Source organism: Ascaphus truei, chromosome 6 (assembly GCF_040206685.1).
Source record: "Ascaphus truei isolate aAscTru1 chromosome 6, aAscTru1.hap1, whole genome shotgun sequence".
In the NCBI taxonomy this organism is placed as follows: domain Eukaryota; kingdom Metazoa; phylum Chordata; class Amphibia; order Anura; family Ascaphidae; genus Ascaphus; species Ascaphus truei.
The window spans coordinates 64,731,232-64,750,412 of NC_134488.1; the positions used below are offsets into that span (position 1 = coordinate 64,731,232).

The window sequence follows — 19,181 nt, forward strand, 5'->3', positions numbered from 1 at the left end:
CATAGAAATTGTCACTGATTAAATAAATGAGACAGATGGCAACAGACTTCTGGTGCCATGTTCCTTTCTTACTGGTAAGCCCTGAATGCAACTTATCTTCTGGCTCATATTCCTAACTTCCCAAAGCGTTACGGTTCCCTGGCTTCTTTCCAGTGAACTACCATATGTGCAGCCGTTTCAGTTACACTACAGCCAACCGTCTTCAGGGGCCCACCCTCCATGACTCGGAAAGCTGCTCCGGCACTTATTTTAGCAGCCGGAACATGGTTCTGGCATTTCCAAATGGCCCCTCTTTCCACAACACCTCTATCTGGGGTGTGTAACCTTACCCAGCAGCGACGGCGGAGGGAGCCCACCCAGGTGGTACTTACACATAAGTTAGGACCCACCAGAAGTCGAGCCCAACGTCTACAATCACCTCTTGGGATGGGCTCCCTCCATCACCGATGTGTAAGAACCCCTTCCACAGGTAGTACCCAGAGGTAGAGAAGGGGCCTTTTTTTTTTATTTTCCCCGGAACTCACAAGTGTCTAGTTCTGCCCCTGCTTCTTTCCCTAGTATCTTTTGGTCCCACACTGTATGTTGCTGTTACATGCATTCACCAACCTGTGAGCAAACAATAGACAAGGCTTCCCACTTGACCTGTCTCCAGTTCCAGTGGATGCCCTATTCCTCTCTGGAAAATATTTCTAGCTATTTATACTATTGGAGTATTTGTACAGTGCAGAGTTCTACAATGTTAGTGCTAGTGAGATACATGAGATTTCTGTATAGATAAAACAGTTAATGCACCTCTTCCAGATGTACAATCAAAAAGAGGCTTGTGGTGTCCCTATGGACAACCAATAGTGATACCATCAGGACTTAATAGAGAGTATACAGAAGGCAAGATCATTGTTAGAAAGAGGTGCAGTTTCACTGGTCGTTGTGCTATGAGTACAATTGAAGGGTCTTCTCTCACAGCTCTCCCCCCTCCCCCCTTTATTATGTTGTTTGAGGAGTGTTGCATACTCCCTCCATTGTCCTTGGATTTTTCCCTATTAACAGTTTAGTCATTAATAAGACCCATCCCTCCATCTTTATTATGACGGTCACCTGCTCATCTAAAGATCTGGACAGAACCATATTTTGTCAGGGATAAAGGGAAGATGACGAGTGCTGATTAAATACATGACCTGAGTTTTTAAGTTGGCTTCCCTTGAAACAAGTCACTTCTGATTAATCCCTGTTTCATGAATCCCACTCAGCACAAAATAAATGTACTGAGAAAGGGTAGACAGTGCTGAAACTTGTGCAGAAAAGGACGGTAACATACTGCTGATTGGTTACCAGGTGTACAGTATGTAAGACAGGATCCCTTGAGGCAGCTTAGGGAGCTTTGCTAGAAACACGTTGACAAAAAGGGTGCATGTTTAGTGCAGCTAATGAAATACACAACAGGTATTAAGAAAAGCAGTTAACCAGCAGGCGTTTATAACCTTGCAGCAACACACGTTATTACATTAAGAATACAGAGTAGCAAGCACAGTGGATAGATGAGCAGGGCCCCAAATTACATCGTAGTAGAGGAGAAAGCCCCAGGAGCCGGCCTGCTGTTGGTTTCATCCAACACATAATTGTATCCTGTATTGACTTCTCCAAAGTGAGAATAAACAAATTCATTTAGTTCTCATCCTAGAGCCAATCAGAGAGCTGCCTGGTCATGAATGATACATGAGGCTGGTTTTTCAATCTGGTAGTGTTGCACACAATGGAAATTGCAACATGCTGACCCCATTGTTCACACAATGGGTGAACTCTGTCATTTAACCCTTTTGCAATACCTTTCAGTTCTCCTCTGGAAGCAGGATGGTTGATCCCATTGCAGTGTGCTGATCAGCTTCTCTACACTCGCAGCCTCTTTTCATATACAAAGTATACTATAGCACAGACCATGACCCCACCATGTAACCCATCTAGCTAAACAAAATATGCTGTTAAAGCAGAACTCCCAGCTGGAATCCTTTTGTTTTCCACCTGACTTGATCCAGTGCCCCAGGCACTACCCAGTGCCTGTGATATCTGGGTTTTTGTTCTTTATATTAGAGATTGCCACGGGAGTTACTGATAGAAAGGTGTGGGGTGGTTCTATGTAATAAGGCACAGAAATAGCTGTGACACACGAGGCATTAGTTATTTCTGACAGCGCTATGTAAGAAGCTCACAGAACAAGCTTTACATTTTCTACAGGTCACTGGCTGATTACTGCCCCTCAGAACCGATGACTCTCCGAGGGGCTAAAAAGGGGACGAAATAATGAGACACAGAGGCACAAAATTGACTATATCCTACATGCATTATGTACCTGCTCTCGCCAATGCACAAGCTGGTGCACAGGGGGAAAAACTGGTTTAAAGTACTTTGATAACTTGACACTAAGGGGCTTATTCTATATCAAACGACGCGAACGATAGGGCTGTTTTGGGCTGAAATTCCCCATTGACCTCAATGGGAACTTTCGCCAGAAAGTGGCCTGATCGGCCGCTTTGGCGGATATAGAATAATGCCCTGAAGGGTGGTATTTATTAAACTGCAATAGTATAGAGTGAAGCACTATCGCATGGAAACTCCTATTGACTTTAATGGAATTTTCCATGCAAACTATCACACTTGTGCTCATAGCCCCCTAAGAGATGCAGGATGAAAATGACTGGAAGATTTAAACTCTATTCCTCTGCATTGGGTTTTACAATGGCCTCACTTACAGACAGCCTCACAGAAGCGTATATTTCTAATAGGTGCTTCTCAGCAGTAGCACATCGCCAGTGTGTCCTGCTGATTGCTGAGTAGTAGCAGCGATGGGTGGGTGTGGGTAGTGTAGTGTTGAAGGTGAAACAACCCTCCCCTCTTTATTACATAGATGATGAGTGCCCCCTAAAGGGTCCTTTTATGGTACAAGCAAATACACAACCTGAATGAAGTTGTGGGCGATAGAAATTCAGAATGATCATGTCCCACGTTAAATGCATCATCTAGATTTGACAACACAGCACTGAAATCCTCTTCCCGCACCTCCATTTTCCTCGTACTACCTTATGGACAGTTCATTACAAAAATGAACAGAGATGCTGAGGAAGCTTCTTTGCATGACATTAACAGGAATAAAGTTATGTAGCTTTAAATTAATCAAATTGTCAGCAGAGGGTGACATACCGTAGTAACCCCTTCAGTGCCATGTGCCAGCAGACACATCTGAAGCAGCAGAGGGTGAAATAGTAATCCCTTCAGCACCAGGGTCGGCAGACCCACGTGAAGCTCAATGTTATGACCCCTTCACTACCAGAGGAACCAGCAAAAGCATTGTTCTACATATTAATGTATTGCTCTTCGTGTTATATAGGTCTGTAATGCGTTATCAGCCTCTTGGGCAGTGAAAGGATTTAGACCCATATCTACTAAGCAGTCTTCTGCCCAAAGACACTTTTCAGTGTTCGAAGACACCCGTGAATGCGCTGTCAGGTGTTTCCCAGCACAGGAAGGTTTTCTTACGGCAGAAGACAGCTTAGTAATTCTGGCCCTTAATACTCTCATAACACTTATGAAAAGATACACATTTTATCTAGTGCAATCACAAAGATTACAAATGGCACTGAACATTCAAGAGGGGAAAAGAATGTAATATTATGTTTTATATGTGTTTGTTTTGGGTTTTTGTGTGTGTAATTAGGTGAGATCTTGTCATGTCCCATATATATTAGAGACAGGGGATTCTGCTTATGAGGATCAGTGAAGTTTTTCTTTGTTCTTCTCTTTTCTTTTTGCTGCGGGTAGAACAATTTGCATGAAAACATTTCTAATGCCCCCCTGTGTACTTTACATCAGGAATGATTCAGATTTTAATATATTTTTCAGCCCTCGTTATGCTTTCAAGGTATTAAATCCTGCAATGAAACTGCTCTCGGAAATCCCCCGACGTGCTTTGTGTTTGTTGCAACCTGCGGCAAACTCATTTGCATATCTTATTGGGCTGCTGAGTGGGGAGGAAGCTTTTTAGCAACAGTGCCTGCTACTTGGCCACTCTTGGATAACTGGTGGAGTAGGCATAAGACCTCAGAAACTGACAACGAGGTCTTATTTTTAAGAGCTCATCTCCCCCCAATCCCCCGAAAAAGTATTTTACATTTGGGATTTCTCCAAAGTGGGAAAGTGCTGGGCGATCTCACAACAAAGTGAAAAGATAACAAATAGAAACAGTAACCCTTTTACTGACAATGCATGGTGCATTGTGGGGGACTAGCGCCACAGTAGCCTGAAGTGAGATGCAGAGCAGTGGAATCTATGGGAGTTATTTATTAAAGATTCCCGGCTGCAAAACTGCGTTAAAACCGGATCGACTTTATCAAAGCGAAAACTCCAATTTCCTTTGATAAATCTTGCTTTATCTTTTGCCCTGGTTTAGCAATCCTGGATCTTTAGTGAACAAGTTCCTATACAGGAAGTGGGAATGTTTGCAATTATGGGCACACAAATACCCCAGAAGCGTCAGAGAATAAAATCGTATTTCTTTCAAATGTATTTTTCTTTGATAAATACAATAGATGGGTTTTTTTTGGCCCCATTTGCACTATTTTTGCTGTGATACAACGAGGGAAATGGCTCCCTGTTTTCCTCTCGTCTGCTTTACATGCGAGAACATTATTAGTCATATTTCTCCTACTGTTAAGCAGAGAGGTTGGCCCCACAATGTGGAATGATTGCCACAAATGAAAAAAGAATAATGGCGCAACATAGACAAAGAAATTGTTCTATCCCCTTCAAATAGGTGCACGGAGCAACGCACCCTATTGACGCTCCCCAAATCCCAATCTGTTTCAAAATTGGAGCATAATACAGATGTATCAAAGGTTATTTCGACCGCAGATAAACCAAAATATCGCCTTATAATGCAGAATATGACAGATTGTCCATAGGATTTAATGGCAAGGATTACACCGAATATCACAGAATATCTCACCATAATGGGCCAGCCGGTGCAATAACCGTTGCTACATCTGTACATTGATATGTTGTTTCAAGGAGGAACAAGATGAAAATGCCTGTTGGCTCCAGTTTGACTCTGCAATTGCCTTGATATATCTCACCTATTCACTTTAATGGCCATTACCAATCTCTAAAGGCGGTGTCAGGCAGCGAAAGGGTTCTGTGTGGGATCGGAATAAGAAGTTAACCAGTACAACGACCTTGTCAGTTCAGCGAATGGAGACACCCAGATTTCATCCTTTTCATGTTGCAGCAAAAGTCTTGGTCAATTTTCTAGCCGCTTGGCTGGTTTCCATTTTTCTAAAGTCATTTTCCACTCGAGGCTGTATCTTTTTTGTCAACATAGTGTATATATATTAAAAAAAAGTGCAGAGCTGTCAGATGAAATAGGGACGAAGTGAGGTTTATTGGAAGATGAGACAGAGATGCTCCACTGCGTGTGCTTGTCTGTGCGACTCTAACCAGCTCAACTTCTCTTGTCAAAATCCCTCTAGTGAAAAAGCAAATGGAGATGAAGTCCAGAGGAGTGAAACTTCTCCCCAACAAGGACAGCAACCAGAAGACGTCAGTGTGTAAGTGTTTAAACTGACTACTATGACTTCATGCATTGCCATTACCAGACCATGCATCCGACTCAATGTTGATCTAGTTTGCCCTGTCCTGTACCCCTGTGAGTGTTCCTTTCGCTGAGGGATGGGCTGAGGATGCTTTTTCAATGCCTTACTTGCCCCTCTACCGGCTAAGGGAGTTCTAAAGTGGGACTTGAAGGGGCTATATCAAGATCTGGATACACAGTGTAAATTCATAACCAACATGTTAGAATATAAAATGTATGAGATATCCTCAATTTCACAGTGAGGACCGGGAGGCTTCCTTCTTGGATTTGTCACCCTGTACATACCAGATAGGATGCAGCATATTGAGAGTATACTTCTTCCAGGACAGCGCACACCTATTCACACACGCACATGAACCTTTCCCTTCGGCTGTTGATGAGGGAAGGAATGTACTGTTACCAGGGCCGCCAACAGAAATCTTGAGGAGGCTCAGGACAAACTAAAGGTGCAGCCCCCCCCCTGTTAATACCCCCATGTCCTACTAACCCATAGCATACTGTTGGTCCCTAATGGAGGAGAACGATATATGGGACTGGGATGGTAGGAGACAAGGGTGGATACTTCTAAGCTTCAGGGAGAGAGAGGGGAGGGGAAGGAGAAAGAGGGGGGTGGGGCAGAGGAGGAGGAGGATGGGGGGAGCGGAGGAGGGAGGGGGAAGGCGGAGGAGAGGGGAGTAGGAGAGAAGGGGGAGAGGGGAGGAGGGAAAGAGAGGGGGTGGATAGGCGAGGAAGGAAAGAGAGGGGGTGGAGAGGGGAGGAAGGAAAGAGAGGGGGTGGAGAAGGGAGGAAGGAAAGAGAGGGGGAGAGAGAGGGGGAAACAGGGAGATAGGAAGAGGGGAACCAAGTGTACCCACTGCCTTCCTGCTGCCCTGGAGAATTGAGGGTGTCTGTGGAGGAGGCCTGAAGAGCTGCCTGCTGGAGGGTGCCCTCGGAGGTGCCTGTCAGAGGAGCCTCCCTACCACCTGCTTACAGCATACTGCTTCAACAGGCATTTCCAGCAGGCCCTCTCTTGCAACACCTTGCAGGTGGTCTCCTTTGCAGGGTTTGCCGCCAGCTGGCCCGGGCCCCTTTACTCACCGGTCCCGGGACAGGAGTCACAGCTGTCCCTCCCCTTGTCGGCGACCTTGGCTGTCACTGGGATATCACAACCAAAATGGATTGCTGAGAAATCTCCATGTTCTGTAGACCTCTCTAATCCTTCTTGTGCCACATATAACATCACACATTCATGATGGCTTCTAACGGCTACCTAAAGGAGAAAGCACGGTTATCTCATTGATTTTCACTTAGCTTTCATTGCCGATGCTTAACGGTGTGTGGGTGTGTGTATGTATATATATATATATATATATATATATATATATATATATATATAGTGGTCGGAAAATAACCAAAAAATCTACTCGCTACCTAGTACCACACGTGTGCTGCTTGGGCCAATAGGAGCTCTCCACGATGTTAAATCCACTCGCCCGGGCGTGCAAATGTATAGGTTTGTCGAACACTGTATATATATATATATCAGTCATTATTTTAAGGGTGTATCTTGGTGTCTATAACCAGCGGTGCCAGCTAGTTGCGTACTTGTTGATGGCAATATAGGGAGACACTCCAAACTACAGAGAGAAAACTCTCAAACAGTGGTTCTGCAATATTTGAGGCTGCTGGCCCTGCCCCAATTAAGCCTGGTAACCAATGGGAATCTTCCCATTTCTAGCCATGTGTAAGAGCAAGCAGGGCACTACTACTAAGCCCTGAGGAAGGTCCAATGTATGACCCAAACGTTGGTAAGTTCTCTTGTCCATTTTTGTGCAATGAAATCTTTTTGCATTAGTGCCCAGCTTGCTCTTGTATTTTGATTGCATGATTCATGTCAAGTAGGGAGAGACTCTTGAACATTTTTGTAGAGGCACTGCTTCTTATGGATTGGCCATAACTTTGTTTATTCTACATAGTGTGACAGGTCTGACTCGGTTCTTATGCTTCTGATGTAGGACCATATTTACTAAGCCACAAGACACCGCGCAACCCACTCATTTGAATGGGCTGTAAGGTGTCTTAGGGTACCATAAAGTGTTTTGTTGCTTACCATCACTTAGTAAATTTGGCCCTTTTACTCTGTCACCTGTCAGAAATGTGCCTACAAAAAAAAGAGAAAATATATTGTTTCACGTCTTGGGGAAATGTTTTGCTGAGAAAGCGCCATAATAGAGAATAAATGAGAATCAAATTAAAACAATGAGAATAACAATAAAGAGGCCAATGCCATCACCATGGAGGCAGCCCTGCCATTGGTGCTGAAATTGAAGTTGGAGAACGAAAAAGTATAAGCTCTTTCGGTTTTGGGCTCCTTGTCATTGCACGTTTTCTCATGTACAGTGTTCTTATTATTAGCATCAGAAAAACATTGGTGACGCGGCACAGCCGCAAATACTCATGAGCATGTGTTCTGCATGTGTTTACTGACGGCTTTGAGTTTGCTCTCCAGCACCTGATATTTTAAGCTGTTAATTCTCAGTTTCATTGACCGCAGAGCAGATTGTTGGTGCACAATACAAACAGCAATATCTCTGTGCAAAGGACAGTGTGCTTCATCCTCGCGTCTCAGCTGCAAAAAGGTCAGCCGCAGATCTCCTAGACTCCGCTACCTTGGTGGCACAATAAGTATCAGCTTCTGTGTTGTGTCTCCAGCGTGAGCAGACCTTTAAACGTGTTTGCTCTGCAAGAAACTAGGGAGAAAAACAAGAACCCTTAATAGGGTAAAACAACAGAAACATGGGGTCAGGCACTGGTTGTCCAGCAATAGAAAACAAATATTTAAGGCACTAATATATTAACTACTGGTAGAAAAACAATAACTCTAATAAGTATATATTCTGCAGCCTAGGTGAATATGGGGAATCTCTACCCCCTAACAATGTGCAAGGAAAAAGAAAAAAAAACACCCTGGCCCATGAATAAGGAACTGATGAATAATCTGAAGCTATACTGGTATGCCGAGTTTTCTAAAGGAATTAGATATGCAGTTATAAACATATAAATGTATTACAAAATACAATAAGTACAATTGAGTGACTCCTAACCAGGAATCTTATACACAATTATACCTATGTCTTGATTAAGCTTAATCTACCCTCAATACACAATACACAATTAATATTATAAAATATACAGCATATAAATCCAATTGATGAACTTGGCTAAATGGAAATAATATAAACCACTAAGTTGTACAAAGAACGGTGAGGAAGCCAAAGCACTGGTGAAATGCGTAGGGTGAGATACCTATGCCTTGTGAGCCCCCGTAGTGGAATACCTACACACAACCCATACCTGTTTTTGGCACCAAATCAGACTGGTGAGGAGGAAGAGTTTTGCGTGTTTGCTGTGGAAGCGGGAGCGGATCGGAGTTGGAGTAGGAGCAAAGTTTGAACAAAGACTGCTGTACAGAGCTGTTATTGATTGCGAGGTGAAAAAAAAGTACCAGAAGAGGTAACTATCACAGTACCGGGCAGATACTGCAACAACGATTCCCGGTGTATGCAGTGGAACACCTACAGGCAGATCCTAAGCTCAACACAGGACGGTGAGCAGTGACGGAGAATTTCTGCTCAACAAACAGAGCCCGTGGGTAAGATGTTTACAGCACATATACAGCACATGTATCAACATCTTTAATGGAAATTATCACTCATGATCGGACATGAAAGATTACACCAATCTGAAGAGAGGTAGTATATATACACCTTAGTGAAATATCTCCTGTACTCATAACAAAGTACATAACATCTTCAAGAAGAACTCTAACCAAAGCAAAACTCCAGGCTTCCACACACAAATCAAGTGTGTGACTATACTCTGTTTAATCTGTCATTATTTTCTTCATAAAGAGGGGATAACACGCTAAGTGGCTTTATGTTTGGGCCACAGTGCCTAGTATTAATTGAGTTAAAATCCGCTGAGGATCAGGACATTTAGAAAAACAACCATTCTTTGTACAGGGGTTTATATTATTTTCATTTAGCCAAGTTCATCCATTGGATTTATATGCTGTATATTTTATAATATTAATTGTGTATTGTGTATTGCGGTTAGATTAATCTTAATCAAGACATAGGAATAATTGTGTATAATATTCCTGGTTATAAGTCACTCAATTGTACTTATTTTATTTTTTAATACATTTATATGTTTATAACTGCATATCTAATTCCTTTAGAAAACTCGGCATACCAGTATAGCTTCAGATTATTCATCAGTTCCTTATTCATGCGCCAGGGTGTTTATTTCTTTTTACTTGTTATCCAGCATTAGTACACAGGGATAGAAATGTACATTGCTTGTAGGTTGTGATAACCTATTGGGGGGTCAACATTAGAGTCCTTGATGGATTAAATTCTAGTGCACAGAGCTTTCTAAATTTCGTAGCGTTGTCTCTTCCTGTGTACAGGGACAGATAAGGACACTCTTGTCTGTGGGATTCCTGTGCTTGGGTTCATACTGTGTCCTTCCAACAGGTGTATTTAACACATACAAATAACCCATGGGATGCAGGCCCCTATTGCTGAGAACAGAAGCTCCATCCTTTTAACATAGCAAAGCATTGCTGTGCATGTTACTGTATTTGCTTTGCTGGAATGCATTCGTGGCCAGGAGAGTCAGACTGGGCAAAATGTTTTGTAGGCACAAGTTTATTCCCCGGCTCCCGCTGCCAGAATGGCCTGCAACACGTTGGAGAGAAATAAGTATATTAATGAGCAGAAAAAGGAGAGGCAGGCCCCTCTGGCAGTGCATGGATGAAACCATGTGTGATCTGCAATGAAAGGTTTAAGCTTCCACTGTGAGTAGGGTTTAACCCAGGGGTGGGCAACTCCAGTCCTCAAAGGCCACCAACAGGGTTTTCAGGATATCCCTGCTTCAGCTCAGGTTGGTCAGTCTTCGACTGAGCCAATGACTGAACCTCCTGTGCTGAAGCAGGGATATCCTGAAAACCTGCCCTTGAGGACTGGAGTTGCCCGAACCTGGTTTAACCCATTCAGTGCCAAAAGAGGGGTTTACATTTTCACAGGGCATAGGATGTGAGATCACATACAGTGTCTATACTGTATACTGCTGCTAGATTTACAAGCAGCCATAATGCAATGAACATGAAGAGTCTGTTTCATCTCCTTATGTAGTGGGGGAACCCAGCATACCATCATATTAGCAATAATAATTCATTATGTAAACTGTACACAGTGTAACCCTAACTGATGATTGAATCCCTGAGCTCACAGTCTAATTATTTAGTGGGTAATGCACATGAGAGATTAAGGGATTTGATCAAGCATTGCATCTACTAAAATAAGGATTTGCCACTTGTCTAAACCCATAGGCCTCTCTCCCTCCTAATGGATGGTAAAGCAGCATGCTAAACGGGGTTAACGCCTTCAGTGCCGGGAGGATTGGGGCGGGAGATGGCAGTTAGAGAAGTTCACCCTGTTAAACACACCATCGGATCCTGAGCTAGTTACCGTGGCAACATGCGCTAAACCTAACAAATGATGCCAGAGATATAAAGCAAGCATCCTCTCTCTGTATAGTCACGCATGCTTCTCCTACAGTATCTTCACTGTACAGTACTTTTTTAATAAATACAGATCTAACCAGCTTTATTTTACCTACTGATAATGCAAAATTAAATGTCAAATTCTATTTCTATGTTTAATATTGCGTTATAATGAGGAATATAAGTTTCCCTAGGCAGTTAATGGCAGTGATAACACAGAATGTCAGAATGTATCTCACCATAACACGCCAGTGGGAGTGTTAACCCTTACTCTTACTACATCTGTATGTCATTGGTTTATTAACTTAAAACTGCACGAAGATGACCTTAACCAAGGTGTCCTGCCTGATACACCAGTCCGTGGTGAGTTAGAACATCTGGTCACCTACACAAAGCAATCCTACCAGGCCCTTATTTAATAAGCCGTGTGGCTGCTTCCCCTGCATGGGAGAAGAGCTGAATCCCATTCATTGGCATGGCGCTGATCTCTTGTCCAGCACTGGGAAAATGCCACGCTGTATAGGAATTAGTTTACAGTAGCTGAGTGTTTGTTGACCTGATACTGACGTAGGAGTCTGCGCATCAGGTAGGCCTCACCCATTGCACAGCCAGAGAGGCTGGGAAGGCATTACAGAGCAGTAACATGCAAAGCAAGGTGTTGCAGGACCCCTGCATAGACAAGGGGCTTGTACCATGGAACAGAGATGACATAGATATACCGATATGTGTTGTGTATGTGTGTGGGTGCTCATTCACCCCCTATCCACACCATGCAGTGTCAGTGATAGACTGGTCAGCCATTTAGCTGTATGTGATATACAAAACTAGATAAGCAAGTTTGTTACATATCTTATATAAGACAGAGAAGGTTAGAGTCAGCTCAGAGCTAGTGAAAAAAGTATCTATTCATACTGTACATTTCTTTATTGTACTGTATGTGTACCTACTACAGCTTCCTGTTGCTCCACATAACCCCTCTGTATACTGCTAATGAAAACAACATTAAACAATGAACACTACATATAACAGAGGCATTAATAATCTGTATGACACTTTAAATGTTGGGTTTTAGAGTGGTACATTTCTAGACTTGATATATAAATCCCTTGCTGTTAAAAGAACAGAACGTTTCAAGAATGAATTGTACAATGATGTTATTTTTCAATCTGCATATGAGGGCAGAAAGGGGAAAATAAAGATGAACTCACATGCGTTGTTGAGTATTCCTAATACTATTGTCTTGTTTGTACTGCAGTATGGGCGTTTTGCCTCAGTGGATCTGTTTATCCATGAATGCATATGCTCTTCTTCTCCAACTGCATCAACATGCACTCATCTCTCTGTGTGCACAGGACATACCAATTAGATATCTTAGTCTTTTTTTTTGCTTTCAGTAAATGGGTCCAAAGAGGATCTGTGCTGTTAATGTGATCAAATGTGACTCTCTCTCTTTTTTTTTAAAGAGAGAGATTGAGCAATGTCTGATCAATAGCCATTAATGGAATATCCGCAGCTGATAATGTTAAGTCATGTTGGAAAGGAATGATCTTTGTTTTACTTGTGACCTTCAGTATTCATCTCCAGTGTTGGGTGCAGATCACCCAGTTCACCCATCATATGTTCGCCCACGTGTAGGAGCACAGATGCTGATAGCATTCAGTCTTGCATATTGCTCTAAATATTCTTTTTTTAATTATTTCTACATGAGAATATATTATTTTATTTTGTATGTTTCCTAAAAGTTCCTTCTTTCTTCCTTTCTTTCCTTCTTTCTCTCCCTCTCATTGTTTTCTTTCTTTCTTCTTTTTATTTCTCTCTGTCTTTCTTTTTCATGTTCTCTTTCTTTTTCATGCTCTCTTTCTTTCTTTTTCATGCTCCCTATCTGTTTCTTTCTCCTTTCCTTTCTCTCCCTCCGTCCCTCCCTTGGCTTCCTTTATTCCCACCTCCCTTGTCTCCTTCTTTATTTCACCTCTCCATAGAGAAGTCTCTCTCCTCCCCCCTTCAGTTTTTCTGCCTGCACTTCTCACAGTATCGACGTGCCTCTTGTTTTTCTTCCTTTCGTCAGGCGGCCTATATATCTGTCTCCTCTTTTGCCTCTTGTGATCAATTCTTCTGTCTACCGAGGTTCCACGTTAGAGCCAGAGTTTTGAAAATGTATTAAATATTTACCTAACTATCGCTCATTATCTTGACACATTGTCTGCCTTCATTTGTGGCTCTTTTCCATGCGGCTGCCTCATTGTTAATGAAGCATTTCACTGGCAAGTGTGAAGGTCAATTGACTTTCTAGGTGTCCATAAAACTTGCTTACTAGCTTTCTGCGTCTCATTACTGCCATTTGGGTTTGTTATGGTATCTGAAAATGTATAATTGCAAACAATAGGGGATAAGGGAACACTGTGTACAATTCTGCAATCCATTCATGAATATAGAAACAAGGATATGTATCTATACAGGTATAGAGTGTGTGTGTTTGTATGTGTATATATATATATATATATATATATATATGTATACAGTTGTATTTACATTTGTATATATATATATATATATATATATATATAACTTTTTGAGACAAGCCTAGGCATTCTGCTTCAATATTAGCATTGGATTCTATGGAAACCCTTGCGGCATACCTCTGTATTTTGAGGTATCTGTGAGAAAAGTTAGTCTTGCCACATCTGTGTGTGTGTGTATGTATATATATATATATATATATATTCCTACATGTGAAGGAGAATTTCTGAGTGTAGTGTTGGAATTAAAAGGCCCATGTTCATCTTTGTAGAAGGAGGTGTTACACTGTGACTTTGTTACTTGATTTTGCATATCTCAATGCTGCTGTTAAAATTAGCACATTTAAGCCCATTACTGATAGGAACTGTTTGTTACTCAGGATGGTTCTGGATACAGGATCTGCAGATACGTTTGGAATAGAGGTTCATGCATGTACTGTACTACGTATTAAAATACTCGTGTGCAACTCATGCAGCTGGTGTTAGCAATGCAAGTTGTGATTTATATGGCAAGCATTACCACTCAATCCTGGGACATCAGGGTTAATGGGAGAGAGTTACAGTAGATCTGTTGGCTGTGCCATGCCCTTAAAGCAATAAGGTTACAAGCAAAGCAGAGGTACCTAGTGCTATTGGCCTGCAGCTTAGATACCATTTACAAGGTGGGTCATACTGTACATTCATGCAGCTTTCCTTAGCAACTCAAGTCAATGGAATCATACAAGAATTCACAAGCCATACCGTTCCACTGCATAGCTGTGTCGCGCATTACTGTAAGCTTTTTTTTGCTGGTGGTGTGTGTGTGATAAGAATCAACAGTAAAACCTATGCCTTACAGGGCCATCAAACTCCTGCACCTTGGACAGGTGGCAGACTCTCTGGTCACTGGGGGTCTGGGTGCATGTCTCCCATACCAGGGAGTGCAAGAGTCTCCATATTCACAGACAAAATGTACCTGCTTTCATACCTTAAGTTCTTGTACCAAATATATGATCATCTATTGTTTATAATTGTCAGGTGTGGGTATCTGTTTAACCATTCCAGCAGTGGAGGGGCCAGCATACGCACTGTTCTGCACTGTGTTGCTTGCCCTCCCAGTGCTAAATGGGTAACATTATTGCAGGGCCGGTAAAAATGTGAGGGTTTTGGAAACAAACATCCAGCTTTTATTGCAGAAGACTACAGATGGCACTTTAACAATAAGCACAAGAATGCATTATATATATTGGTTTATGTGTGTATTTGTGTGAGTAAGAACTGAGAATTGTTGAAGCTATGTGAAGCCAGTACCATATTCATTCAGTAACAACTAGTTGCCTTGTTTGCATGGAAAACATATTAAATCCTAATAGAGTCAAAGTAGCAATTACTGTATATTTATATGTCTGCATTCACCAGCAGCAGCATAACAATTACACTCAGCTGTGTATGGTGTGATTTCCTATCTCTCTGTGTATGCTGTCTCTTTTTTGCTTTTTAGTAACTCAGGTGGGTGTGTTCCAGGGACATAACTTGTGTCCCGACCCCGGAACTCCGGAGCAAGGAAAACGCATAGGTTCTGATTTCAGGTGAGGGGCCCTATTTCCTGTGTTTCTGCCTCTTTCGGTTCTATTGTGAGATGAAGCGACAGGAGAGAGATTCCGCATTATTATGGTGTTAGCAGAATGTCTGGTTTGATCCCCTGATCCAATGCAAACCACATTTCCAAGCGGTTCACAGCAGACCACAACCTTACATTTGGAGGGATCTGATGTATAAAAGATAGGCCTTTTATAATACGACAGTCACACAAAAGGCAAGGAAAGACTTCTCCAGGAACTCTACTCTTGTCTAGAAATAAGTCTTTAAATCAGTTCTGGTACAGAGTTCTCTTATCAGAATGTTGCTGTAATAATGTTTATTTCTTAAAGCCTTATTGGAAAAAAAAACTTATCTTTTTGCAATCTGTAAAACGTTTAATCCTGCTGTCCTGAATGGGGTTTTCACCGCCTTCATGCCATTTTCCATTCCTGAGATACAGAGCCCCAGAAACGGGCTCTGAAGGATAGGTGCAAAGAATTTGCCAGAAATTGCCTTGGAAACCAGAAAGACGGGGGCAGAGGGCAAATATCCTGTAATGTTATTCAGTAATAATTCTAGACAGAAGAAAAACAATTGGGTTCCCTCAGCAGTTCAGGGTTACAGAAACACGGAGAGTTTCTCTAATTATAATTTTTTTTTTATAATGTTCTTCATTTTTTTTCCATGTCTTTGTATTATTCATGAATCACTTTGTTGCACCCACCTGCAATAGCCTATGGACCTCTCTGGGAGCATTGATACCTTGTATCGCTCTCGGTCAGTGGGGGAATTAAGGAATTACAGACCTATACAAACTTGGGCTACAGCTGCGGCAATCCATGCCGGTGGATTTTTGGGCATTTTTTTAAAAATATATCATTGAAGCAGGGGGTCTCTGGAGCTGGACCCCATTAATTTCAGCTCCAGGGACTCCCTGTTTACAGAGATACTTACCTCTGAAGTAGGTGCGGGTAGCTATTCTCCTCGGCTACTAGGGTTCACAATATGTCCGCTGTTCAAAGATTTTGCGCCCTGCGACCAACAGGAAGCCTATTGGCCCATGTAACGTGGGAGCTTTAAACTTTAAAGCCTTGCTTGCTGAGCCAGAGCAGTTACCAGCACCTACTCCGGAGGTAAGTATCCCTGGAAGCAGGGGGTCCCTGCAGCTGAAATTAATGTTATTCAGTTCCGGAGACCCCCTGCTTCAATTATATAAAAATACAAACTTCGCCAAAACATTTGCCGGCATGGATTGCTCCAGTAACACTAGTTTTATGCTATGAATATTGTCTTGCAGTCTGTATTTGGAGAACAAGGAACATGAAATGTACTGTAAGTGGGTTTATTTACTAAAGTTTCCCAACTACAAAACCGGGGCAAAAGCAGTGTTAAAACTGCATCAGACATATCAAAAGAGAAAACTCAATTAGCTTTTTATAGGATTCCTATCCTTTGATTTCTTAATCTGGTGATGATGTGCCCCGGTTTTGCAACTGGGAGACTTCAAAAAATAGTCAGATTTTTGTTATTTTTCGGTGGGGAACATTTTCACAGGGCTGCTTTAAAACTCCCCAGCGCGACATCACTGGAATCAATGCATCACTCTTTAGATGCATACACCTAGCAGTCTTATTATCCCTGATATTTGTCCTAAATGTATATATTATTATGCATGAACATGTCTCCAAAACAGAAAAGGGCTGGGGGAGGTGTGGGGGGGGGGGGAGGGTCGCAGTTTTATCAGGCTAAAAACAAACCATAAAATCTTTAAATGTGTATAATATTTCATTTTTATTATTGTTTGTGGAGCTGGTGGGGCGGCACGTCCTGTTTGTGACTGAGAGCGCCCGTCTCCTGCTCTAGTAACCTCACACTCTGCTTGTGTTCTTCCACTGCCAGATTGGGCTCCAGTATCCAGTTCATGTGCAATGAAGGCTACGACCTCCAAGGGTCCAAGAGCATCACTTGCATGAAAGTGAGTGACATGTTTGCCGCTTGGAGTGACCACCGACCGGTGTGCAGAGGTGAGAGAGCGTGGGGGGGCGTTTTGGTTTTTCATTGGTAAGCATCTCGTGTGATATAACATTGTGCAGAGTTATGTGGAAGGATGAGGATTAGCCCGACTGCAAACTTACTATAACAGCGACACCCTAAACATTCATGAAGAACTCTCCTGTGTTGTGGGATGCACTCATTTTATAGAACTGCTGGGTGGGCGACACATCAAGTGACATTCGGGCCGTCTGTGTAGATGGGACAGATGTAGTGGGTAGAATACTGCTCTGCCTCTGCCAGGTTTAAATTGGTGACTCGATGGACACCCTTCTAGCTGTTCCTCTAACTGTGTTATGGTGGGGTAGACCTGGCCCTCAATGTAGTTGGTAAGGCATTTTGTCTGAGACCGCCTTGATTGGCCACTTTCGTGGATATAGAATAAGCCCTTTAGCGTTACTCCGATCCGGACCCTGAAACAGGTCTTTAGCTCAAGTTGAGAAAGCGAGGCGAGGGAAATAACGCTATGCTGGTTAAATTATACCTAACTGTGATGTCACAAACCATTCGGGCCCTGTAAAAAGCCCTATTTCAGGGTCTGGATGTGATTAAAGGCAAGTTTAGGCACGATGTAATTTACGTAGTGTTCACGTGGCGTTAAAGCAGTAATCCTACTTTCCTTTTTTTATTTTCTAAGTAGGTTTGGAGCAGGCCGTTTCTGGTGCTCAGCTGTGTTCCTTTCAGCTCCGGGGGCCCCTTGCTTACTGAGATACATATATCCGTAAGGGGGGGGGATGCCGGAGGCAGCTCCGGCTGGGCCGTGTGTGGGGAACATAGTGGCGGCTTAAATATCCAGTGGGGCCAATAGGAAACTGTGATGTCATCCATTGCGGCTTCCTATTGGCTCGGGTGACCAGGATCTTTAAACCTCCAGACCTGCTACCGGCACCCCCGACAGAGGTCTGTATATCAGGAAGTAGGGGGTCCCCAGAGCTGAAATGAAAGCGGATCAGCTCCGGAGAGCTGAAATGAAAGCGGATCCCTGCTTCCCACATGTTCTGCTCCTTTAAGTTACGTTAGCACGAAGTTTAACTATGAACTTAGTAAAGATAAGTCCTTACGTTAACCTAGACAGACTTTAGTGGCTATGCAATACCATATTAACGCCTCATTTCCATATGATTATTACGAACGGCCGTTACAGGGACTGTTATGATCTTTTATTGGAGAAAACATGACTTAACGATATGCTATTGTCCTTTGAAGATGCACCATTAGCCGTAACGTGGCGCGAAGTTAGGTCACCACCTCGTTAAGTGACATAAAGGAGCTTTGTGGATCTGGGCCCAAAAGTAGAGTTGTGAAAACTGGTTGCTTTTAATTTTGAGGACGTTTTGAAAATTTCTGAACATTTAAAATGTTTTATATATAAAACTTGAGGGGGGGGGGGGGATTAAACCGAAAAAGACATTCACACATCTCTATTCCTGACCTAAAGGGGGAATACCAGGCCATATTAACTAAGCAGCGCTATGCCATAAAACAGCTTCTGGTGCTTGAAGACACCATAATGGAACGCCAAGTGCCGAAATGGTATCTTGTAGCATAGCCCTGTAAATATAGGTCACAGCCTTAATGGAAAATGTTCCCCTCCTGTTTTTGTGTCACCCTTTTATGGGAAGTAAACCTTGCATGCACCATTTGTCCCTCTGGTGCCCATCTCACCAGCTTTGGGAAGAGCAGACTCCCTGGGACATTGGTTCTTCCTGTCCCTGCATCACTCGCTAGGGAAGGACAGACTTACTGTACATACAATCCCCCAGTCTGCAAGTTAGTACAAGTGTCAGCTCTTTGTTCATTGCTATTCTTGTTGGAGTGCAAAGTGTACATCTCTTTGGTAATTTGTATCAGTATTGAAGTGTAGAGTATT

General features: G+C 42.6%; 1 protein-coding gene across 1 annotated transcript in view; it reads left to right on the plus strand.

Annotated features, from left to right (window-relative positions):
- Nucleotides 1-19,181, plus strand: part of CSMD2 (CUB and Sushi multiple domains 2) — a 701,191-nt gene that overhangs the window by 442,988 nt on the left and 239,022 nt on the right. The window contains 3 exon segments of the mRNA XM_075604612.1: nucleotides 5,514-5,591; nucleotides 15,180-15,267; nucleotides 17,159-17,283. Of these exon segments, the coding sequence (XP_075460727.1) occupies nucleotides 5,514-5,591; nucleotides 15,180-15,267; nucleotides 17,159-17,283 (291 nt within the window).